This window comes from Stenella coeruleoalba (genome assembly GCF_951394435.1).
Source record: "Stenella coeruleoalba genome assembly, chromosome: 1".
In the NCBI taxonomy this organism is placed as follows: Eukaryota; Metazoa; Chordata; class Mammalia; order Artiodactyla; family Delphinidae; genus Stenella; species Stenella coeruleoalba.
In genome coordinates this window covers 35,156,368-35,180,153 of record NC_137169.1, presented here as the reverse complement: position 1 = coordinate 35,180,153, position 23,786 = coordinate 35,156,368, and the positions used below count along the sequence as shown (strand labels likewise).

The window sequence follows — 23,786 nt, the reverse complement described above, 5'->3', positions numbered from 1 at the left end:
TTGGCTGACTTGGGAAACGGAAGAGGAAGTCTTTGACACCGCCCCTGTTGCCGCAATGCAGGTGAGGGCCAGGTTGGCGCTAGTGACCGCTAGCTAGCTTCGGGTATCGGGGACCGACAGTGGGCTGGCGGAGGAGGGAGTGAGGAGTTGGGGCTGAGAGGAGTGGGTAGAGCCCTCGACCGTCGAATAAGGGGACGCGCGATGGGGCAGAGGCCCACTGGCGAGGGAGCGGCGCAGATGAGAGATGGGGGTAGAGCCCGGCTGACGGGAGACAGACTGCGGTTAAGTCGGGAGGGAGAAGGCAGCACTGACTTGCTAGGGTGTGGGAAAGGATCAGGTTGTAATTTGGGAAGGTTGAGGTGCAGTCCAAGGAAGACGACTCAAGAAAGTGGTGGATCGGCTCAGGCCCCGGCCTAGGCTGTTGGATGGCCGTTGTCGGATGCCGACCGAACAGGTAATCTGTAATTGGAGAGAAGCCCGAGGGTGGAAGGAATTGTGGGACCGCGGTGGCCAAAAGCCAGACTAATATAATCTGAGGCCGTGGGTGGAACCCAGGATCAAGGCTTCTGTCCTGCACGTTGGCAATTTGCTAAGACAGTTTTGCTTCATTCTTCCTAGTCTGTGCCCGTTTTTCATTTGTCACTTAGTTTCTTGCAGCTGGTAGCCTCTCCGTAAGTTTTTATAGGTTGACTAAGCTTGTGAAAGGGGCACAGGAATATTGGCACAGAGATAAAATGAGTGCAGATTAATTTAGCAAGGAGGAGGTTGAAGGAGCAAAGACTGAGGGCAAATGAAGGTGGGGGATGGCAGCGGTGGTGGCGGCGGCAGTGGCAGGTATTCAGAAGAGCCTTCATGTGTAGGTAGATTTTCCAGAGATTGTATCATGGGTTACACTCACCGGCAGGTTTTAGGACAGAGGAAGTCAGAGTATGTATGCTGCAGAGGTGCCCAAAAGACAATAAACCCCAGGCATTAGGTCTGGTGAAAATTACTCAGTGGGAGAGAATAGAGTGTACCTAATACAGAGAAAAACCAGGCCTGGATTAGGAGCAATGAGAGAAAGGAATCAGTAGGTAGGAGGAATTGAGGTCAGATGAATGGGTGTAAAGGTCTAAGGGTTGACGCTGTCTGTAACCCTAATACCAAAGAAAGTAAACAACCTGGCTCTCACTGTGCCAATGAGATCCTGTGTCACTGGACTGGTATCGCACACTGTCATCCTGGCTTTTCAGCCTTCCTCTGTATGTGTCATCCTCACACTCATCTGAGTAACCAACCTATTCCTATTGGTGCAGAGGGAGGAGAAGCAGCTTGAGGCATCATTAGATGCACTGCTGAGTCAAGTGGCTGATCTGAAGAATTCGCTGGGGAGTTTCATTTACAAGTTGGAGAATGAATATGACCGGCTGACCTGGTAAGGGTTGCCAGGGCAAGCTGGGGAGGGCTCCATGGATGGGGGGCCAGGCCACCTGCTGGCTAGGACATCTCCAGTGACGTAACCATTTATCAGTTTGCAAACATCTCTTGATTTAGAAAAAGTTGGGTTTCCCAACATTTAACACTGAAGTTGGCTTTGGGCCCCCATGGTAAGGAAGTAGAGAAATGCCCAGTTTCCCAGCCCAGGTTCTCACTAGCTTTTTTTTTTTTTTTTTTTTTGGCGGTACACGGGCCTCTCACTGTTGTGGCCTCTTCCGTTGTGGAGCACAGGCTCCGGACGCGCAGGCTCAGCGGCCGTGGCTCATGGGCCCAGCCTCTCTGCGGCATGTGGGATCTTCCCGGACCGGGGCACAAACCCGCGTCCCCTGCAGCGGCAGGCGGACTCTCAACCACTGCGCCACCAGGGAAGCCCCTCTCACTAGCTTTTGATTCTCATCATTTGACTTCTCTGGGAGGAGGTCCTCCCGCAGTGGGTCCTCCCACTACAGTATTCATACTGGATCTCTTGCCATGGATGTTGCTGAGTCTTTTAGGTCCAATCTACTCTGGAAGTGTGGATACTATTTTTAGGCCAGAAGGGAGACTTTTACCCAGTTTCTGAAGTTTTAGTGATAATAGTGTAGCCATGGTTCCTATTTTGCCATTGTCCTTACCCCCATTCAAATATAGTAGTCCCCCCTAATCTGTGGGGGATAAGTTCTAAGACCCTCTGTGGATGCCTGAAACTGTGAAAGTACTGAAACCTATACTGTATATACTATGTTTTTTTTTCTATACTAATGGGGTGGGTAGCGTATACAGCATGGATATGCTGGACAAAGGGGTGATCAACGTCCTGGGTGGGACAGAGCAGGATGAAGCAAGATTTCATCACGCTGCTCAGAACAGCGCCCAGTTTAAAACTTATGGATTGTTTTTTTCTGGAATTTGCCATTTAATATTTTTGGACTGTGGTTGACCACGGGTAGATGAAATCTCGGAAAGTGAAACTGCAGATAAGGGGGGCCTGCTATAATGACCTGCCTTTCTTCTCCATCTGTATCAGAAACTGAAAGTGTGTCCCTCTTTCTTAACCCCATAATCCCTGTGAGCCAGGCTAGTTCCTGCCCAGGCCAGCCGTAGGGCTATGAGTGTTTTGGGGGTGAGTCTGGGTATTCCTAGTCTGAAGGACCCCCTTTGAGGCTCCTTTACTGGGAACATTCTGACACCTTCTTTCCACCACCAGGCCATCTGTCCTGGACAGCTTTGCCTTGCTCTCTGGACAGTTGAACACTCTGAACAAGGTCTTGAAGCATGAAAAGACACCACTGTTCCGTAACCAGGTCATCATCCCTCTGGTGTTGTCCCCAGACCGAGATGAAGATCTCATGGTAAGAGGAGGAGAGGGGTGCAACTTGGGAAATTAAGTTCTTAGATGAGGACTGAGGGTACAGTGGTTGGTTGGCTATTCTAGAAGTTCTGAATCTGCAGTAGTGTGTGGCAGTAAGAAGCGAGGGCTGCATTTCGGAGGCTTTGCTTTTTGTCCTTCTGGAGTTGGGAGAGCCATTCCCAAACTGAATTAATCTGAGGCATATGTCACCAAGACAAAGACCTTTTTCCTCCAACACCTGTCTTGAGCAGAAAGTATGTTTTTTTGTGACTTTTTCTTTTTTTGTTTTGTTTTGTTTTGTTGTCGTCGTTGTTTTTTGGCTGAGCTGCGTGGCATGTGGGATCTTAGTTCCCCGACCAGGGATCCAGCCCGTGCTCCCTGCAGTGAAAGCACGGAGCCTTAACCTTTGGACCACCAGGGAAGTCCCTGACTTTTTCTCTTTCAATCTTTGATTTAAATGTGGCAGAAAGAGGTTTATCCTTAGGTCTGGTAGAGATAGGGGAGTGAGTAGACAGAACTGAAGGATGGAGTGAGGGGGATAGTGTCTTAGGAAACCAGATATTGTTAGTCTCAGGTTGTGTTTTCCCTGAAAATGCACTGTTTGCCTGTGGAAGGAACTATGTATATATCAGGCCAGATTGAATCTTCTTGGAGTGCACAGTAGGATCAATAAAATCTGTGTGTTACAGAGGCAGACTGAAGGACGGGTACCTGTTTTTAGCCATGAGGTGGTCCCTGACCATCTGAGAACCAAGCCTGACCCTGAGGTAGAAGAGCAAGAGAAGCAGCTGACAACGGATGCTGCCCGCATTGGTGCTGATGCAGCTCAGGTTGGACTGAGTCACTGCCCTGCTGCCCCCACCCCAAATTTTATCATGAGAAGCTGGGCATTACCACCTCTGTATGGTAGGGATGCACAGCTGGTTACCCTCAGTTGCCCCTGGAATAGCCCAAGGAAGAAACTTCCCCGTAATCATTTCTTGCTTGCCCTAATCTCTGCACAAATTTATGTGTGTTGCAGAAGCAGATCCAGAGCTTGAATAAAATGTGCTCAAACCTTCTGGAGAAAATCAGCAAAGAGGAACGAGAAGCGGAGAGTGGAGGTATGGAGGGATTGGTGGCAAAAGGGAGGAGGAAAGAGGGATAAGATCAATAGGAAGGGTGGTGTTGGTAGTGGTGAAGTGAGGACGAAAGGATGCGCTTCTTGGGAAAAGGTATGCGTCCATTCTGTTAGCCTTTTGTATTTCTGGCCAGCCCTGGAGCAGGTGGAAGAAATGGGCAAAGGGAGAAGGGAGTATTCTGAGATAGTCATGGGGGTCCTCTGGCTCTTCCTCTGGGCTGCCAGGGAGCCTAGATTCTGCTGAAGTCAGAACTCCAAGCCCTGGTACCCATACTGGTCTTCCTGCTGCTAGGTTCGGTCCAGGGCCAGAGGCATACCTCGCGGTCCCCACTTACCTTTTTCTTCAGGTCTCCGGCCGAACAAGCAGACCTTTAACCCAGCAGACACCAATGCGTTAGTGGCAGCTGTTGCCTTTGGGAAGGGGCTGTCTAATTGGAGGCCTTCAGGCAGCAGTGGTCCTGGCCAGCCGGGCCAGCCAGGAGCTGGGACAATCCTCGCAGGAGCCTCAGGACTACAGCAGGTGCAGATGGCAGGAGCTCCGAGTCAGCAGCAGCCAATGCTCAGTGGGGTGCAGATTGCCCAAGCAGGTCAACCAGGTAAGGTGACAGGGATTGGCATGGTGGCAGACCTTGAGCAGGGAAGTGGGAATAAGCTGGGTTATCTGGGGCCCCAGCGTCCCCAGAGCTGGAGATACTCTCCTTTTCTCCCTTGGACTGTGACCCAGAAAAAAAACTTTTGGAGTAAAAGTCTCATTTGAGACCCTTAATAGGTACCTGACAATGAGGAAGAACTTTGACAAGCAGAAACTGCTCTCGCCTCCCACCCCATCTCAGACCTCGGTCTCAACTACCCTTCTGTCCCCTTTAACTCTGGGTATTAGGTGTGTTCTCACTGTCTTGTCTTAGGTAGAAAAATGAATGGTCAGACCTTCATTAGGACCATTGGGTAGGTGTGTTGGGAATGGACAAGCAGGCAAGTTTCCCGGTGCTGCGTGTATTCCTTTCTCTGTATCCTGTCTCTCCTGCTCGCTTTTAGTAATTATAAGAGCAGCCTGGCAGAGTTCAGATGCAAGCAGCTAGAAGAGGTATTTTCTTCCAAGCTGTCCAGACAAAGGGACAATTAAAATAAGAGAGAACATAGCACTCTTTTACCTGTGACATTAAATGGGGGTCCCACAGATTTAGTTCTCTTTTTCTAGGAGGGGGTGAGCAGGAGCCAGGTGTGTTCCAACCCCTCCCACTATTCCTCCTCCTAGACATCTTCAGGGAGAGGGCTGGACGAAGAGCCATACCTCTGAGCCTTGCCGTCCAGGGTCAGATGCCACAGAGATTCTGAGATGATAGCGGAGGTGCAGAAGGGAACCTGAGGGACCACATTTCTGATTTACCATGAACGTCTTACTGTGCTTCAGGTGTCTTTCTTCATGTTCCTTTTAGGGAAAATGCCAAGTGGAATAAAAACCAACATCAAGTCGGCTTCCATGCATCCCTACCAGCGGTGAGTGTGGCCGACAACCTCCACTCCCAGGTGCTCTTTGCAGAGTTGGGCAGTGAAGCTGCCTTTTGCCCAAAGCTGACCTAGATGGGTATAATAAAAAGAATACGGGCTTTCAGCCACAGACAGATCCCATCTCCACTGCCGACTAGCTGTGTGACTTTGGGCAAGTGACCTAATTTTTCTGAGCCGGTTTTCTTGTTTATAAATGGTGATAATACCTACCTCATAGGGTTGTTGTGAGGATTAAAATGGGAAAATGAATGTAAAACACTTGGCACAGTCTATGAAATAATGGGTATTCAATAAATGAGAGTTTCTACAGCCACTTCTCCCCACTGCCCCCTCTTCAGTCCTCGATCCAGAACTTATCCTGATCTGATACTGCTTCATGTCTGTGGTGAGCTGATGGACACAAGATCATGGACCGCTCAGCTCTGTTTGAAAGCCTGTGCTTATTTCGTGCTGCCAGAAACGGTGACAGCCTCTGTGTCCTTAGAGGCCTGCTGTCTCCGCAGGCCTTCCTGCCCAGATTCCATCCTGGCCGTCTCTCCAAGCTGCAGGTGACGAGGCTTCTGGTCTGAGACAGACCGTCCACTTGTGGCTCTGGAGAAGCTCAGGCCTGCTCTGTTCTCCATCCTCTGAGAAGCCAGTTCAGCTCTTATCTGGGAAATAGTCACAAAGTACCCTGTCCTTTACCCTACACCTCACACACGAAGGAAGATGTTGAAGGCCCGGTATATGGGGGCTTCTTCAGGAAGTGGCTCTACCAGGCAGGACGATGTGAGAAAGGGTTTTTCTTAGCAGATGAAAAAGTCCCTTGTTCCCCAGACTTTTTTTTTCTTATTTTAGAGGGAGAGGGGAATTGCACCTCACACCATCTTTCATCATGGTTGAGTTATCCTCATAATTTGCCTGGTTCCTGGGCTCCAGCCAGGATGGTTTTTCTCCAGTACACTGAGCCTGTGGTTCCAATAAGGGCCAGGTGGATGGCGGGCGGTGGCAGCCGCCAGTACTTTTGCCTGCTTTTATAAAGCTGAGAGCAGAGTGGGCTTGGGTCTCCAGCTTAAGCTGCCTTGCTTAGCTCTCTGTTGTGAGCTAGGGCAGGGGTTGAGTCAGCAGAAGTGGACCAAAGGGTTTCTCTGAATAAAGTTATTTAAGTCGATGGCCACTGTATCAGGGTTAATCTGACAGATAAATTGAGACAGCTATGTAGGGATTGGAGACTACATGTCAGAGACTTTCAAGGTTGCTGCAAGGCAATTCTAATTTGTTTTCCAATAAAAAGTTTTCTTAGCTTTGATCTAAATGTCCTGAGAGGTAATAGGAGGCCCTTCTCACACCTTCCAGCTGCCTTTTTTCTGTTCTCTTCTGTCACACATTAGTACTTTGGCACTTGTTCAGTGCCAGGCAGAATTCTGCCGGGCTGTGGCAGCAAAGGGCTGGAAAAGTGGTTGCAGATGTCACATCCGTTCCCGTTCCATCAAGACAAGAAATGGTATTCACACAGCTCACTGATCATAGCACACAGGAGCACGGAAAGTCCTGCCATCAGCTCTGAGGCAATGTCAGACCTGTCCCCCACTTCAACAGTGCTCCCTTACCGGTCTATCAGCCCACTCAGATGTTCCTTATCTTCTCTTCCCTTCACACTGGAAATGTCAGAGCTAACTGTCATATTGGATAGAGTTCAAGGTGTGCTTCTCTAAAACCCCTGGAGCATCTTTTGGTGACTGCTGTCCTTTATTCTACCAAAAGATTCCTTCCTATTGAAAGTTTCTTGAAAACTTTTTGGACCTATTGAAACCACCCCAAGTTTCTTTGTTGTCCCAGGCTAATATCGACGTTGTTCCCAAAGTACCATCTGAAATGGATTCCTTGTCCTCCCAGAGTGGAAATGTCCTCCTGCGCCAGCAGGGACATATGCAGGACCCCACCTACATCTTGTGCCCTTAAACCAACAGTCCTTACTCCGCAGGCACTCATGTCTTTATATTCACTCCGGGAGCACGTGCTCTCATTCCCACCCCCTCAACCCCAGATCCTCTGGAGTGCACAAACCTATGTAGCATTGCCAACTTTGGGGCCCATACAGCCCAGTAAATGCCTCAATGGAGAGTATCTCCCATCCCTAACACACTCATTCCCAAAGGAGGGAATACAGAGTTTCCTTTCAAGAAGAGGACACTGACCTGCTCCCTTGCTCAGATTTCAGATTTGCAAAAGATGGCCCTCTTGCCCCACTCTGGTAGTGTTGCTCAGTTTCTGATGGCTCTGTTTGGCCTAGGTCTTGTGTTTTCTCCTACTCTTGGGGCCCCGGGAGAATGAGATTAGGCCATCGTCTCCCAGGTGTGTGTCTGGGGTGGCGAAAGAAGCAGCAGCTGTGAAACTTCAATATTCTGTAGCACAGAGGTCATCCTGCTGAAGGTGGATGCATCAGTGTTCCCACGACACCCATTGCTAGGACCACTCCCTCTCCAGCTCTGCCCTGAGGCTGGGACTCAGTCATTGTTGAATGTCCCTTTTGCTGATTGCCCCAGTCACCCTGTTCTCTTCCCCTCCTGGTGTCTATTGCTGCCCTACCTAGCTAGGTCACCTAACTTCACCTTGCATTTTCTTGGGAAACAGCCAAGGTAGATAGGTTGTTCTAGCTAAGTGCTCCTTCTAACTCCATTATCAGTCCTGCCATGAGGACTGAGCTGCAGCGGGTGTAGCGCCCACCTCCTGTCCTGCTGTTGAAGGGAAGAAGCTGAGCTCTGCAGGAATGCCCCAGTGCAAGGCTGGTCCCTTTCCCACCCCCTTCTCACCTCCCCCAGGCAGCTGGGAACAACCTCTCCCTTTGTCTGAGCTTCTTGTACAGAATAATCCTCCTTATGGACAATGTATTCTCTGTGCCCTGTGGACACAGGAGCCGTGTGAGCTGATCCCAGCACCAGGCAGGACGGAGGCGGAATCCTTCCAAATGCCCACCCTAGGTCAACTCCTGATTACTGTTCAGAGAAACTACCAAGGGGTGTACATTTTCTTCCATCTGTTCCAGATTTGGGGGGCTAGCCTATTGAAGTTTAGCAGTGGACCAGGAGTAGGGTTGGGGGCTGTGGTCCCTCTCTGGTTCAGTCCGGAGGGTTCACTGTACCAACCTACGGAGGCTCGATGTGGCTCTGGCCCATCAGCTTTGAACGCACAGGGGCTAACACTTGGAAGGGGTTTGCCACCCTGCAGATGGGGCTTTCTAACTGGAACAGAAGGTGAACTCCAATCCATCTGACAGGGCCAGGGCATCCATTGCTTCAACATGTGTTTTGTCCCACAGGACAAACTTCCTCTCTTCTTCCCTTTAACTTATCTCTCTTTTGTTCTTGAGCTCCTGTGCGTCTCTGAGGCAGCTCCTGGATCTCTGTTGTCATCTCTTTTTTTTTTTTGCGCTACGCGGGCCTCTCCCTGTCGTGGCCTCTCCCATTGCGGAGCACAGGCTCCGGACGCGCAGGCTCAGCGGCCATGGCTCACGGGCCCAGCCGCTCCGCGGCATGTGGGATCCTCCTGGACCGGGGCATGAACCCGTGTCCCCTGCATCGGCAGGCGGACTCTCAACCACTGCGCCACCAGGGAAGCCCTGTTGTCATCTCTTGATGAGTTCACATGTTCTCAAGATGTCGCCTACCACTTGGACATGGCAGCTTCCCCAAGTACATCATGGACAAGGCCCCTGACTTCCCTATAGGCCTCGGTTTTCTCGCCTAGGTGCTCCCAGTGATCCTTCCTAGCTTTAAAGTCTCTGGCAATGATTCTCCAGCCTGTTTATCCCCTGGCATTTTTCATATTCCTCATTGCATGACTATGTTATTATAGGCTAGGTTTTTCCTAGATCAGCCTGCCAATCCCTTGAATCCCTCCAAACTGTTCCTAAAGTTCCCTGTCACCTGCAGCTTAAAATACCCACATCCCTCTAGATCACTTCCCTAAAATTGTTTTCTAGCTTTCACTAGTTCTTTAGTGAAAATTCATCAAAGAGGTAGTAAGTTACCGCAGAGATAAATGCATTGGATGCCAGAAGTCACCTTCCCACTCAGGGAGCCCCCTCTCTCCCCTGGGCAAGATATATGTACCAGAGAGACTCCCCCATAAAAGCAGTAAATTATACTTTTCCATGTCATGATACCCTTCCTTACTAAATCAAATCCAAGGAGCCCTAGGCTGCTCCCCTTCCCGCTTTGCCTCGGCCATTCCACTGCCTTCCCTGGCCCTCACCCGAATTTCCCTAGTTTATGGTCATTTTGATTCTTCATCTTCTCTGGCCCACACCCCAAATGTAGAGCATCCTTATTTCTTTTTTTGCACTAATTTCTCTGGGCTGCACCCATTTTCATGGCCTTGGTTAGTATCCTTCCATGTTAGTCCTTCTTGAGTCCATGTCCCCACTCACTGACACACAGCCACGCTCGTGAAATACAGAGCCTACCATTTTCCTGCACACCTCCCATTCACTCTTTAGCCCCACTTCCACCCTTCCTCGGGAACTACCCTGTCTCAGATCACTGCTGACCTGATGGCTAAATCCAGACTTTTTTCAGTCCTTATATTTCTTACTTATCTCCATGGTGTTTAACAGTGCTGACCATTAACTTTTCACCTCTTGCCCTTCACCGGCTCCCACCTCTCTGGCCATTCCTTCTCTGCAGCTCTTGGCCTTTTGTCCCTCTGCCTGCTTCCTTTTTTTAAAAAAAAGCATTTATTTATTCGGTTGCGCTGGGTCTTAGTTGCGGCAGGCGGGCTCCTTAGTTGTGGCATGCAGACTCTTAGCTGTGCCATGCATGTGGGATCTAGTTCCCTGACCAGGAATGGAACCCGGGCCCTCCTGCATTGGGAGCGCATGCTCTTAACCACTGTGCCACCAGGGAAGTCCCCCTCTGCCTGCTTCTTGAATGTTGTTATTCTCCAGTACTCTGTCCTTAACCCTCTTTTCTTATTCTACCTGCTCTCCTTGTGACCACCACCTTTATGTACATAACTCAAACAGGTTTTATTTTCAGCCCAGACCTCTTTGCTGACTTGCAGATGCCTATTGGGTATCTCTGCCCATATGATCCACAAGTACCTCAGGTTCTGAATGTCCAAATCCAATCATCTTTCCCTTCAAACCTGTTTCTTTTCTAACATCCTAGGTGTGACCTAAGCCAGGTCTATGGAAGCCATCCTAAACACGCCCCCCCAACTCAATCAGATACTAAATCCTGTCAATTCTGTCTCCCCAGGATCCTGCCCTGCAGTTTAGGCCCTGGGCCTCTCACCCTAAAAGTATTGTTCAGACTCCCTGTATCCAGTCTTGCCCACTCCAACTCATCTTCCATATGGCTGCCAGATACATCTATCTAAACTGCAGGTCTGATCACATCACTCCCTTGATTAAAATCCTTTTGATAGTTTCCTTCCCATGTTTCTCAAACTGGAGTCCACATACCTGGCGGGTTGGTAGGGGCAGTGTGCTAGGCATACTGAAAGTCGCAGGATAAAAATCATCCTAGAGGGACTTCCCTGGTAGTCCAGTGGGTAAGACTCCACGCTCCCAATGCAGGGGGCCCGGGTTTGATCCCTGGTCGGGGAGCTAGATCCCACATGCATGCCACAACTAAGAGTCCGCGTGCCACAACTAAGAAGTCTGCATGCTGCAACGAAGATCCCGCGTGCCACAGCTAAGACCCGGAGCAGCCTAAATAAATAAATATTAAAAAAAAATCGTCCTAGAATGCCCATTTTATTCGAGGGTAAATAATTTAAACAGAATGCAGAATTATCATGCATGCAGTAAGAGAAAATAGACTTCAAAGAATTCCTACTAGTCTGAAGGGCTTCATAATTAGCCATTAGATTCTCTGGGGATATTTCTTCTTCCTTTTTTTTTTTTTTTACATTTACTTCAGTGGAAGTTTGAAAAACAGCTCAGATTTCCTGGAAAGGCAAGTAGGATTCTGTGTGATCTAGCCCCTGACTTCTGACTTATTTTCTGTATTGTCCTGACACCCACTTCAAACTGCTTGAAGTTTCCTGAATGTAACAGACCCCATTCCTTTAGTCCCACTGTTCCCTCTGCATGGAACATTTTGCCCCATCATTCTGTGATGACTACTCAATCTTATCTTTCAAAATTCAGCTCATGAGTCACTCCTCTGTGAAGCTTTCCAACAACCCAGTCTGTCTACAACCCAGTGCCACTCCCACCAGGTAAGGTCAACGACCTCCTATTTTCCGCTCCACATTTGTGCCTTGTGCAGACTTATTCTAGCTCCTGCTGCTCTTTATTGTCCCCCAAGTTCAAGCACCCTGAACTGCCGAGGTTTGAATCCAGTTCTTCTGTCTGGGAGCCATATGATCTTTGGCAAGAAATGTGCATGCCTGGCATACTATGGCATCTGGACCATCATAAACACGTTAAGTGGTAGTTGCTGCTATTATTATTATTATTATTATTAGGTTGACTTTAGAGAGAGAGTATAATGTAGCATTTTGGTTAAAAGAGCAGTTTCTAGTGCCAGACTGCCTGGGTTCAAATTCTAGCCGTGCCACCGACTAGCTGTGTGGTCTTAGGCAAGTTGATTTACCTCTCTGTGCCTCAGTTTCCTTATTTTGGGGGATGCTGTGAAGTTTAAATACATTAATATATACAAAGTGCTTAAAATAGTGTGCCTGACAATAGTAGAAGCTCAATAAATATTAACCGTCTTCAGGATAGTGTCTAGAAGTCTGCTGTCAGTAGTTGTTGCTTAAATCAATGATTGACCAGTCCCTCTATGAGGAGGTAACTCTTCCTCCCTCTGCAGCTCATCTGTACATACAGCTATGCTCACGTGTCAGGAGAGACCCTCTGGGCACGTTTCATCCCTCACAATGTGCAGAACAGGCACCGGAACATTTTTATATTGGTTTGCCTGATGTGATAAGTCATTTTCAAATCTTGTTGTGTGAACTTTCTCGCACTTAGTTGTCACCTACACTCTTCTATTAAAGCCCAGTTTGATCTCTTAAATTGTGTGATTTAGATTTGAGATCAGATGACAAGCTCCCTCACTGGCAGTGTTCCTTTTCCTCTGTTCTAAACTGTGTCTGTTCCCTGTCCACACCAGCTGAAGACTCAGTTCCACAGTCTGCCTACATCCCATCTCTAAAGGAGGCCCTTCACCACTCAGAGGTCTCTCTGTGCAGCTGGGATGTGTTCTCTCCTCTGTCTGTGCTTACTCAATCCGGGCTCAGGTCTTCACGGGTGGCTGTGTGATTCAGTGGGCATCACAAACCAGAGCTCCATGCTTGCCTCTTCCTCACACTCACCACCAGTGCTTTAGGCCTTGTTTTGCCATGGCAACGTCCTGGTTCTTGCCACTGTACTCTAAGCTATCGGCAACACCTGCAGGTCAGGTGCTGTCTCACACCTCCATACCTAACACATGCTCTGCCCTCTCCTTCGTATGTCTTCCCTCTCTTTTTCCTGCTCCAAACCCCTGTTCACCTAGTGAACAATTCATCCTCCCAGTGGCACCTACTTCTGTAAAGTCTTTACCACCTCCTCCCCTGTACACTTGACCATTCTTAAACTATACCTGACCTGGACACTTACCCATTGTGTGACTTTAGGCAAGTTACTTCACTTCCAAGAACCTCAATCTCTACCTCTGTAAAATGGGATTATAGCACCGACCTCAGAAAGGTACCTTCCACCGAGCATATTTAAGATTCAATTTAAACCTTTAAATAGCTCTTAATTTTCTACAGGATAAAGTCCAAGCTTCTTAGAAAAGCACACAAGGGCCTCCAGGCATATAGTTAGCACTGAAATGCTAATACTATTCTTCTCCTCTCTCCTGAGCAATCTCGTTTTTATCACATGGTATATTTGATTGCAACATATTACAATTAAACTAGCTTAACTGAAGAGAGAGAGAGAGAGAGAGAGAGAGAGAGACCCAACTGGATTTGGGTTATGCGGATGTGGAGTTGAAGGGTGACCAGCTCCAGGTGGGTCAGGGGCTCCAGTGTCATCTAGGCTCTCTGTCTCTGCGTTTCTCCACTCTACCGCATATAGCTCATCCCATGTAAGAACTCTGATTGTTGCTGCTTGGATTCTGTACCATTAGGAGCATTGGGGGAAGTGGAGAGAACACCATGATTAAAAGGCCAGTGGAGCGGGACAGGAATTCCTTAAAGGAGATGAAAGCAGGGGGATGGGACAGTATCTGTATACGACCAGACCTACAGCTACTACAGTCCACTTTGTGTGGTTTCATCTCTACAGGCAATCCGCAGATATTTTTTCCCCCCAAACCCCGTCCTTTCCCCTAAGCTTACAGTACTGTGTTTCAGATTGCCTGGGGGATGTGCCATCCTTCCTCAAACTCCGGATGTCCCAAACTGCATTCACTTCCTCCAGCCTGCTCCACCTGCATTATCCAGCATGCCAACCTTGCTGTCAGTTCTGGGTCCTCTCTCTGCTCTCTCCCCTCTTCTTCCTTCTCACTCCGTTGCTCTAGGTTAGGCCCTCACTCTGTCACACCTGTGCCTCTGAGCTGGTCTCCCACCTGCTCTCCCTTCCTCTGCTTTCCTCTTGATCATCTCACTCTCACCAGGTTTTTCGTTATCAATAACAATGGGGATCATACCAACCCCTTAAAAATCTTCAGGGACATCCCAGTACAAATAAAACTCCTCAGTCTTTCATTTAAAACACTTCATGATTTGGGGCCAACCTCCTTTTTAACCTAGCATATGAAGGCCTTTCACTCACCATATCCTTTAGCCAAACAGAATCACTTGCAATTCTCTACTCCCATCCTGTGCTTCCCTCCATCCATCCCTTTGTCCACACTTTTTCCTCAGCTTGGAACATCTATGTTGCTTCCACCTCACTTGCTGTGTGACCTTGAGGAAATCCTTCACCCTTTCTGATTTTGTTTTTTTTTCCATCTGTTAAGCAGTGATAAGAGTACTTACGTTACAGGTAAGTACTTACAGGTAAGTACTTACAGATAAGTACTTAACTTACAGGACTGAACCATAAGAGCATATGGAAAGCAGCTGGCCCTACACTTGCCAGAGAAAGTATTGAACAGTAAGCTGCGTTTCCTCTTTTCCCCTTTTGGCCCTTCTCCCACATCTTCCAGATCTTGCTAACTCTCTTTCTTCCATCTTGATAACCTCCCCTGGATTGTCCCCTCACCAAAGCCTTCCCTTTTCTCTCTCCAGAGCTCTTCCTGCACATTCTATCACAGCCCTCTCCCCCAAGCTGAGTTTCTTTACTTCAGTTCAGTGAACACTGAACGATACCCATGATGCGTTGGCACTGGCTACCTACAATGGATCAGACCTTGCCCCTGACCTCTCAAGGGTCCAGGCAATCCCCAAATTCCAGATGGTGTGATGACTGTTTGCATGCAGTCTCTCTCTTCTGCGGGCCGGATGTCTTTCCTTCAGCCAAGGTCCCAGCCTTAGGCAGAGGACACTAGTGAGCTAAGGCCCAGGTACATGCAGAATGATTAACTGATGAGCCCTTCACCCTCGTCTTCACTCCACTGTCCTCACGGACTCAGCCCTCTGCTCAGCTCCTCTGTGTGGATACTGTGTAGAAAGCGCCCTTTGCCCTTTACAGGATGGGGAAGGGAGAAGCTTGACACAGGCCCTGGGAGGCTGCTTCCCTTCCTATCTGCCACTCCTGCTGTCTCTCAGCCTCGACCCTCAGTGCCTGTTGTTCTCAGCCAGTTCCTCTGTGTCTCCCATGCCCTGTTCCCTCCACGGCTTCACCTGCTCCCTCCCTCACCCACTCATGCACATACAGGCATACCTTTTGCCATTTTTTCCTGCTTCTGTGATCCCATTTACCTTTAGTTTTTCTGCAGAAACATATAAAGCTGCATAATCGGGGAAACAGAGTTGTTAATGTTCATACAGATGGTGGTTTTCAGGCTGAACCTCGGAGACGGTAAATCAGTAGTTTATCTTCTGGGGAAAGAGGATGGAGAAAGGCCCCTCAGAGAGCTGTGAGTAAGATGTGAGTCAGAGAGAATGGGGCCAAGGGGACGTTGCCACATCACTTCCCGTTAGGAAGGCGCCAGGTATTTCAGGGGGAGTTTCAGCTGTTGGACTGCCTATTCTTCCCTACCCACACGAACACCTGGCCTTTATCCTTATCAAGACAGTTCCTGGACCCCTTCAGCTTCTCCAGTTCATCAGCCTGCCCCTGGTGTAGGTACCCTTCTGCGGACCCTCTTACCTCCAAGGCCTTCATCCTAGCTTCTCTGCAGGTCCCAAATGGTCCCATTTCCTCCCAGTCCACTGACAAAGTTACCCTTCTTTTCTGTATATTTCAGACTGGGGGGTGTTCTCTTGAGCCAAAGGCTAACCCCTCCATGTATGCTGGATCTCACTGCCTTCCACACAGCACATAAACACGCTCAAGCCTCTTCCCATTAAAAACAACCCTTAGAATCAATCTGGAGGTGAGAGCGAGGCACTGGTATTTTTAAAACTTCCCAGGTGATTCTAGTGTGTAGCCAGGGCTGAAAAAGATAAACAATTAAAATCCAAACTTCTTACCAAGCGAGGCATACATGGCTCTTCATAACTGACTCTTGTTGACATTTCCCCCTTAGCTATACGACCTTTGGGCTGGAGCCACACCAAACTACCCAGAGCTCCCTAAACCTGCCACATCTCCTGCTTCTATGCCTTCACACACATGCTTCCCTCTGCCTGGAGTAGGTTTCCCTGCCTTCTAGAAAGCGTCCTTTAATGCTCAGCTTTGGTGTCATTTCTTTGAAGCCTTCAAGAACTAATCCCCACCTTGGGGTAAGGTGCCCCCCTTGGTGCTCTCTTAACTCTCTGGGTTTATCTCTGTGGGAATACTCACCACACACTTCTGTAATTGTTAATTTATATGTCTGTCTTCTCGTCTAGACTGTGAGTATTTTGCAATAACCCCAGGGCCATGGAGATACTATTTGGTAGGACCTCAGGTGGTCTATAGGTGGTCTATATCAGATATTTGAAGACGCTTTCTCCTAGGACTAGGACAGGAACTGAAGGAAGTGAGTCTTTGGGCATGTTCATTCACGTAGTCAGTGGGCATTTACTGAGGGATTGCTGTGGTCATTTACCCGCGTGGTCCAGGTGAGTAATGGATAGTTGAAGTTCTCTATCTCTAACGGACCTCTGGAACTGTTTCATCATTTATAATAGTCGACTTTGTTCATCTCTAGATGGACACTTAGTCCAAAGCCTCTCAATAGTGCTCTCTGAACAGTGCTTTGCACACAGTAAGCATTTAGGAAATGTTTGTTACATGAATGCTTATGAATGTACATACAAGTATATACCTTCTTGCTCCCCCCCTTGTCTATGACATGTCAAGATAGAAGCAGTGCTGAGCACTTTACCTGGGTCATCTCCTTTAATCTTCACAACGATCATGAGACAGGTACTGTTGTTCACATTTTATGGAGGTTCAGCCACTTACATTAAGTCATATAGGTACTAACTGGAAGATTTAAATTCAGGCCTTTGGAGTTAGGTGTGACCCCCAAAGCCACTGAAGTATACCTAACCCAGTAAATATTTATTGACTCAACAGATAGTGCCACCCCAAGGGAAGTAGAAAGTCTTTTGAATTCTTAATGTTTTCCCCACTTGACTCTGGGTCCCTTGACCTCTCTTCCACTTCACACATTTCTCATTCACTCTAATATTCCACAAACATTGTGGCGGGTCAAGTGAGTCTGACATTAGGCCAGATGCTAGAGGTACAGAGACAACTAAAACATAGTGAGGGGGCATGCACATAATTGCATTGCAGGGAGATTGTGGAAGCGAACGCAGGGACTGATTTATTGCCTGGGAGAGCGGCTTGTATCTTGTATTGAGTTAGGAGACAAGGCTTGGAGGGGTGGGGGGATATGAAAGACGCTGACATCCTTGGGGAACAGTTGAAGCATAGGACGTGGCCCAGGAGAATAGCACTGGTAGAATGGGAGGCTGAGGGCCAGATCAGGTAGCCCGTTGTGTACCATGCTAAGAAGTTTGAGCCTTTTGAATAGTTGAATTCTTTTGCCATTTCCTTTCAAGCATAGGTACTAATGGGCTAGATCATAGCTGTACTTTGGCTCTAACCTCTTAACTCTAAGACTAAACTTCCACATAGCTAGATCCCACCACCGAGGAGTACATTGTTTCTTCCAAACCACCACCTCCTCTGAATTCCACGTGTACATCATACAATCCTGTATGCAGTTATTAGCACTGTTTCAGGAGCTGATGGAGATACAGATTTCATTTCGCAGAAACCTAGTCCTCACCCCCAGTAGTTTAGTCTAGTTGGTGAGTGTGTGGATGAGGAAAGGGAGAGCGCACAGAGCCAGACCACACAGCTAAGTGTACAGAGAGGGTCCAGCTGTCTTGGGGAAATCTCCAGTGTCTGCTTCTCCAATCCCGTCAGTTTCCAAACCTTCTTAGGTCAGGGTGCTCTCTCACCTGGTCTCCCCGCCCGTACCCTCATCTCACTGGATGCCAGAGCAAAGTGATTGGGCTGGGCAGTAAACCCCATGCAGGGACGGCACCTGCCTTGTTCATTGATGTGCCAGCAGCACTTAACCCCGTACGTGGTCGATAAATATGTGATGAATATTTAACAATACAGGTCTGATTGTAGGCGCCTCAAAACTCTTCAGTTTCTCCTCTGCTTCCAGAAGAAACCAAACTGCTCCATTTGGCCTTCAAGACCACTACAGCCACAGCTGGCTTCACTTCCCTCTTTTTCCTTTTACTACCTTGAAGGCCAGTGTAGCCAGTGATTCACTAACTTGTTGCTGCCCCAGGCTACTTGTATTCTCCCACCTCCAGTCCACACAATCCTTTCAGCAACTCCTAACGCTAGGCTCATCCAAGTTTATGGGCTGGTAGGGAAGGCTTCCCCGCGCAGCCTCTCCCTCGGGCTGAGACCTCCCCGCTGCCCCAGTCCGCTCTCCGCACACACACAGGCTGCCTGCAGCCCACCCCTCCGGTCCCACCCTCTAGAGAGGGAGCTCTTTGCGGGGAGGGCTGACCCTGGAACTTTTCCCAGGGTCCCAGGCCGGGTGGACCGGCCACGAAAGAAGCTGTGTTGGTCTTGTTGGTGGATAAACCCCCAGAGGGCCCAGAATGAGGCCATGCGCAGGCTGAACGTCAGGAAGGCGCAGGGTGCAACTGGGGCGGGCCGGGGCCAGGCCGCGCGAGCTGACGGAGATGGGAGGCGATGCGGCGGGAAGGGGTAGGGAGCAGGGGCTGGGCGTGCTTCCTGCCCGGGGCCCGGCGGCCCGCCCCCGCCCCCGCCCCCACCCCGCCCCCACCCCGCGGGCCTAGCAGAGACGGGGCTGGCCGGCCCCTCCTGCCTCAGCCCGCGGCCCAATCAGCGGGCGCCCCCCACCCGGCCCGCCCCCTCCCCCTCTGGTGACAGAAAGTCGGCCCAGCAGATGAGGAAGTGGCAGGCAGCCTGGCCCTGGGGACACCTCTCCGGCCCTGCTCCTTCCGAGCCCTCCACGACTGCCCGCCTGGCCCCCACTGGTGAGTCGGGACCTCCCAGGGCGGGCTCGCCACGTGCCCAGGCCCCTGCCCCGCTGGGCCGCCCGGCCTGCCCTGCCCTGCCCAGGCTGTGGGCGAGGCCGTTCCTGGGGAGGGTGGGTGGGAGGTCCCAGCTCTCCGGGGCTGGGCCTCCCCAGCAGCCTCCCTCCCGCCAGGCCCCCATTTGCTTGAACCTGGGCCTTCCTCTACCACCTCCTTCTCTTGCCCCTCTCCCCCTCTTACTCCTTCCAACCCTTGGCGCCCTTGTGCACCGCCACCGCCCCCTTCCTTTGCCTGTCTGCCTTTCCCTTTCATCCATCTGAAAGGAAGGAAGGACCAGACTGAGTTCCCCCACTGGGGACACACCCAGATTCAGCTCAAACTTGGGGAGAGGTCCTTCCAGAAGCCTCGAGCCACCCCAGACCTCCAGGGTGCATGCGTGTGTAGGCTGGGGGGAGGTGAACTTGGGGATGGTGGCTGAGAGAGCCTGGGAGATAACAAGCTGGCAAGCTCACATGGGTCGGGAGGACCTGTGTGTTACATCACGTGCCTCTGGGTAGGCCCTACCCCAGAATAAGCAGCCAACAAAAGTCTGATTGTGAATGAATGAATGAATGAATGAATGAAGAATGGTGACTGCCATCCGTGAATAGAGAGCTGTGGGTGTGCCTGACCCAGGACAGGTATACGTCTGCACACAGTGTGGGTGATGTTGGGTTCGTTCACCTGCAGGTGGGCTGTGTGAGTTTATGTATGTGACCACATTCATCTGAGACTCAGACGTGTGAGGAAACCTGCGTTTGAGCACAAGCACTTGCACATGGTAATGCGGGTCCTGTGAAAGAGTGTGTGTGTGTTTGGGTGTGTTTGCCAGTGTGAACGTAGCTAGGAGCAGGCCTGAGTGTTAGAGACCATGCATGTCAAAGTCCATGAAGAGTTGTCCGGGTGGTCAGAGTGTCAGAGGAGGGCACTTGCAGCCTGCAGGAGCCAGGTGGGCTCTGCGTGCACGAGCTATAGCCACTGGCGAGTTGTCGTTGGTGGCGGGGAGCTGTGACAGGGGCTCTGTGTATGGGAGGACTTGGAGCCTGACCTTGATGGGGCAGTTGTGGGTCGGCATGGAAGTTGGGGGAGCGTCTGTGACGTGTGTGTGAGGGGCGCGTGTGCAGCCTCCGTAGCTGTGTCAGAAGGTGTGTTCTTCACTTAGTACCTGCACAGGTGCTTCTCTGGGTAGAGGGAGCCTGGCCGACCACAGTGCAGGCAGCTCGCAGAGCATCTGCTGTCCTGGCTGTTCGGGGAACGCCTTGCCCCTCTGGGACTGCCTCGAGTCCCAGGCTGTCCTCCGCCTGGGCCAAGGCTTTTGTGTCCCGGTGAGCCCTCCCCCGACATTCCTTCAGGCTCTGAGGGGAAGAGGGCCTAGCCATTATGACCCCCTACTTGAGGGAGGGGAAGATTCCTGAGACCTCCCCTACTCCCCACCTCCTCACATGCCACTCCCTGCCCCTCCCTGGGAGAGAAGGGTGATGGTACCCATTCTGAAGCAGGACAAACTGAGAATTTATGGCTAATTTAGGAGGGGATGCTGGGTGTGGGTTTTCAGCAGTTCTCTTTGGGCCAAGGCTAGGCCTGGGGCTGGCGTCCTGGGAGGTTTCTAGCCAAAACCTAGAACCTTAGCTCATCTGACTGGTCTGGGGTGGGCGGGTGGTGAGTCCTGGGCTCTACTTGGCTTTCTCAATCCTGGTGGGTCCCCCAGGTACTGAACTGTGGCCTGGACCCACCCTCCACCCCATGTGCAGTACAGCGGGGCAGGCAGAGGGCGGGGCTGCTGCCAGATCTAGTCAGACAGGTGGAGCCGCCAGGGCAGGAGCCTCAAAGAGCCAGGCTCCTGGAGAGGGAGGGTGAGAGGAGAGCTCCGGAGAGGAGAGGAGAGGCTGGAGGTGAGAGCCAAGGAGGGCAGAGGAGAGCCCGAGGGGGTGACTCAGCAGGGGAGAGGACAGGAGGGACCATCCCGGGAGATGTGCATCCTGAAATGGGGCAGGAGAAGTTGAAGGGGAGGACCCCTGGAGAGAAGGAAGACCCCAGGGCTGGCGAGGTGAGGGACTGGCAAGGAAGGGAGAGGAGGTTCGTTCTGGAGGTGAGTTCCCTGTTGTTAGGAAGTAAGACTCTCTGGAAAGAGACCAGAAATTGAGAGTCCTCTTGTGGAAGAAGGGAGGGGAGGTCAGGAAGTAAAAATCTCTGGAGAGGAGCAGAGGGTGAGGAGAGGAGAGGAAGGTGTGGAGAGGAAGGGCGGAAGAGCCCTTCCCAGGCAGGCAGAGTATGCGGGAAGCAGATCCCGCCCCCAACCCCGAGCGGCCTCCTCCTCACCCTAGTCCCCAGCAATTCCTTCCTCTCACTGCTCTGTCCTTTCTGCAGCGAGGTGTTGGGAGTTGTCGCGTCTGGTCTGTGTCCTGTCTGTGGGTCAGGGGTGAAATTGGGGCGTGGGGGGAACACAGTCGGCCCTGTCTGACACCCATCCTCCCTACCTCGCCAGAGTCCTTAGCCAGGATGGAGGCTGTTGTGAACTTGTACCAGGAGATGATGAAGCATGCAGGTGAGATGCTGTCCTCCAACCCTTTCTCCCTCCCACCCTGGGATCCCTGGATCTAGGGCTGTCTCCTAATGGTGGAGAGTCCCTTCAAATCCCTTGACCCTTTGTGACCTGACCTCATGTCTGCACACCTGGTGGGGACCCTTTGGACTCTGTGACCCTTCCTGACTCCTTTGACCCTTATTCACAGATCCCCGGATCCAGGGCTACCCTCTGATGGGGTCCCCCCTGCTAATGACCTCTATCCTCCTGACCTACGTGTACTTCGTTCTTTCACTTGGGCCTCGCATCATGGCCAATCGGAAGCCCTTCCAGCTCCGCAGCTTCATGGTTGTCTACAACTTCTCACTGGTGGCATTTTCCCTCTACATCGTCTATGAGGTGGGCCCCCAGGATGCCTAGGCTTTAATTCCTGCCGGCAGGATAAGGGGCAGGCCCTAGGGCCAGAGCATGGCATCTCCTTTCCAGAGAGGCTCAGCTCTATTTCTCCGTCTAGAGAACAGAAGAGACTTGGGGGAGGGAGGGAAGTCTGGCGGTCTAATCCACACCCCTTCATAGTTCCTGATGTCTGGCTGGCTGAGTACCTACACCTGGCGCTGCGACCCAGTGGACTTTTCCAACAACCCGGAGGCACTGAGGGTAAGTGGGGACGGAGGCCAGGTCCTTAGCAACCTGGGGATAGGAGCAGTTTGGATGTGCCCTGTGCTCATGAGCCAGTTTAGAGAGGCTCTTGGCGGTCCTAAGGCTGCCCTGACTTCTTACAGATGGTCCGAGTGGCCTGGCTCTTCCTGTTCTCCAAGTTCATTGAGCTGATGGACACGGTGAGTAGTTACATGAGATTCGAGAACTTATGGGGGAGAAAGGAGTGAGAGGCCCTGGCTCTGAAACCCCTTACCCCACTCTTCTCTCAGGTGATCTTTATTCTCCGGAAGAAAGATGGACAGGTGACCTTCCTACATGTCTTCCACCACTCAGTGCTTCCCTGGAGCTGGTGGTGGGGGGTAAAATTTGCTCCAGGTGAGTGGTGAAGACCACGGGGGAGGAGGGACAGGCACTGGGCACCAGAGGCCCAACTCAGGTCCTGATTGTCCATGCACAGGAGGAATGGGCTCTTTCCACGCCATGATCAACTCCTCTGTGCACGTCATCATGTACCTGTACTACGGATTGTCTGCCCTTGGCCCTGTGGCTCAGCCCTACCTTTGGTGGAAAAAGCACATGACAGCTGTCCAGCTGGTGAGGGGCCTGAGCCTGACCTACAACCATCCCCTCAGCATTCTGGTCCGGATCCTACCTTTAGCCAGCCTACTTCACCTTTGACCCCAGCCCTCCCTACTCGGCATTCTGTTTTTCTACCCCCTTTCCCTCCGGTCCTCTCACTGTGCCCTTTGACCCTTGCCTTTCTGTCCTAGATCCAGTTTGTCCTGGTCTCGCTGCACATCTCCCAGTACTACTTCATGCCCAGCTGTAACTACCAGTATCCAATCATCATCCACCTCATCTGGATGTACGGCACCATCTTCTTCTTGCTCTTCTCCAATTTCTGGTATCAGTCTTACACCAAAGGCAAGCGGCTGCCCCGTGTACTTCAGCAAAATGGAGCTCCAGGTACTGCCAAAGTCAAGGCTAACTGAGAAACATGGCCTAGCTAGGCGCCCACCTAAGTGCCTCAGGACTGCACCTCGGGCAGCATCTGTCATTGTCCTCCCCAGCTACACCTGTGACCAGGGCTCATGTGGTCAGGACTGAGCAGGTGACAGGTCCTCTGCTCCCCACAGCTGGTACACAGGGACCACTGCTTCCATTCCTCCTCTTCTGGCCAGCCCCAGGGACAAGGCCTCGTTGCCCTCTGCCACTCCAGAGCCAGGGGCCGAAAGGGCTGGACACTTATTTCCCCCTCCCTGCCTTACACGTGGGAGAGGAGCACTCAGGGCTGGCCCCCACCAGGGTCGTGTGGCCTTTTTCCTCACACTGAAGAGGTCAGCAATAATCTGTCACTGTGGACCCAGGCTCCCTCCTTCTCCACCCCACACTGAAGTAGGAGCTTCTTGGCCAAAGGTCAGGGTGGTGGGGGCCTGGGAATACAGCCTGTGGAGGCTGCTCACTCCTTTATGTCTTCATTAAAAGTGACAGAGGAAACCACTGAGGCTGTGTGTGTACATGCGTGAATGGAGGAGGTGGGTACAAAGCCTGCCAGCCTGTCTGCAGACAGG

The 23,786-nt window shown here is 51.0% G+C and overlaps 2 protein-coding genes across 5 annotated transcripts; both read left to right on the top strand.

Annotated features, from left to right (window-relative positions):
• The first annotated feature begins 24 nt into the window (after positions 1 to 24).
• MED8 (mediator complex subunit 8) lies at positions 25 to 11,614 on the top strand. Of its 3 annotated transcripts, none has more exons than XM_079917537.1 (8): positions 25 to 61; positions 1,296 to 1,414; positions 2,663 to 2,807; positions 3,496 to 3,636; positions 3,828 to 3,909; positions 4,274 to 4,522; positions 5,363 to 5,423; positions 11,569 to 11,613. In XM_079917537.1, the coding sequence occupies exons 1-8, from the start codon at positions 56 to 58 to the stop codon at positions 11,573 to 11,575; spliced, it is 810 nt and encodes a 269-aa protein (XP_079773663.1). In that variant the 5' UTR covers positions 25 to 55; the 3' UTR covers positions 11,576 to 11,613. The 3 variants fall into 3 exon arrangements, with proteins under 3 accessions (XP_079773663.1, XP_079773664.1, XP_079773662.1); XM_079917536.1 differs by lacking the exon at positions 25 to 61 and adding an exon at positions 100 to 454 and having other exon boundaries at positions 11,569 to 11,614; XM_079917538.1 differs by lacking the exons at positions 25 to 61; positions 5,363 to 5,423; positions 11,569 to 11,613 and adding exons at positions 98 to 454; positions 5,182 to 5,320.
• A 6,949-nt stretch (positions 11,615 to 18,563) lies between these two features.
• Positions 18,564 to 23,727, top strand: ELOVL1 (ELOVL fatty acid elongase 1). Of its 2 annotated transcripts, XM_079930489.1 has the most exons (9): positions 18,885 to 18,992; positions 19,722 to 19,812; positions 21,517 to 21,576; positions 21,764 to 21,954; positions 22,132 to 22,212; positions 22,338 to 22,394; positions 22,485 to 22,590; positions 22,673 to 22,809; positions 22,986 to 23,727. In XM_079930489.1, the coding sequence occupies exons 3-9, from the start codon at positions 21,531 to 21,533 to the stop codon at positions 23,205 to 23,207; spliced, it is 840 nt and encodes a 279-aa protein (XP_079786615.1). In that variant the 5' UTR covers positions 18,885 to 18,992; positions 19,722 to 19,812; positions 21,517 to 21,530; the 3' UTR covers positions 23,208 to 23,727. The 2 variants fall into 2 exon arrangements, with proteins under 2 accessions (XP_079786614.1, XP_079786615.1); XM_079930488.1 differs by lacking the exon at positions 19,722 to 19,812 and having other exon boundaries at positions 18,564 to 18,992; positions 22,986 to 23,725.
• The last annotated feature ends 59 nt before the right edge of the window (positions 23,728 to 23,786 follow it).

Coding starts and splice junctions, on each gene's coding strand:
- MED8 (XM_079917538.1), top strand. Junction 3,637..3,827: donor TTGGTGCTGATGCAGCTCAG/GTTGGACTGAGT, acceptor TGTGTGTTGCAG/AAGCAGATCCAGAGCTTGAA. Junction 4,523..5,181: donor TGCCCAAGCAGGTCAACCAG/GTAAGGTGACAG, acceptor TCCTCCTCCTAG/ACATCTTCAGGGAGAGGGCT.
- ELOVL1 (XM_079930488.1), top strand. CDS start 18,902: ATGAGGAAGTGGCAGGCAGCCTGGCCCTGGGGACACCTCTCCGGCCCT. Junction 21,577..21,763: donor GGAGATGATGAAGCATGCAG/GTGAGATGCTGT, acceptor CCTTATTCACAG/ATCCCCGGATCCAGGGCTAC. Junction 22,591..22,672: donor GGGGGTAAAATTTGCTCCAG/GTGAGTGGTGAA, acceptor GTCCATGCACAG/GAGGAATGGGCTCTTTCCAC.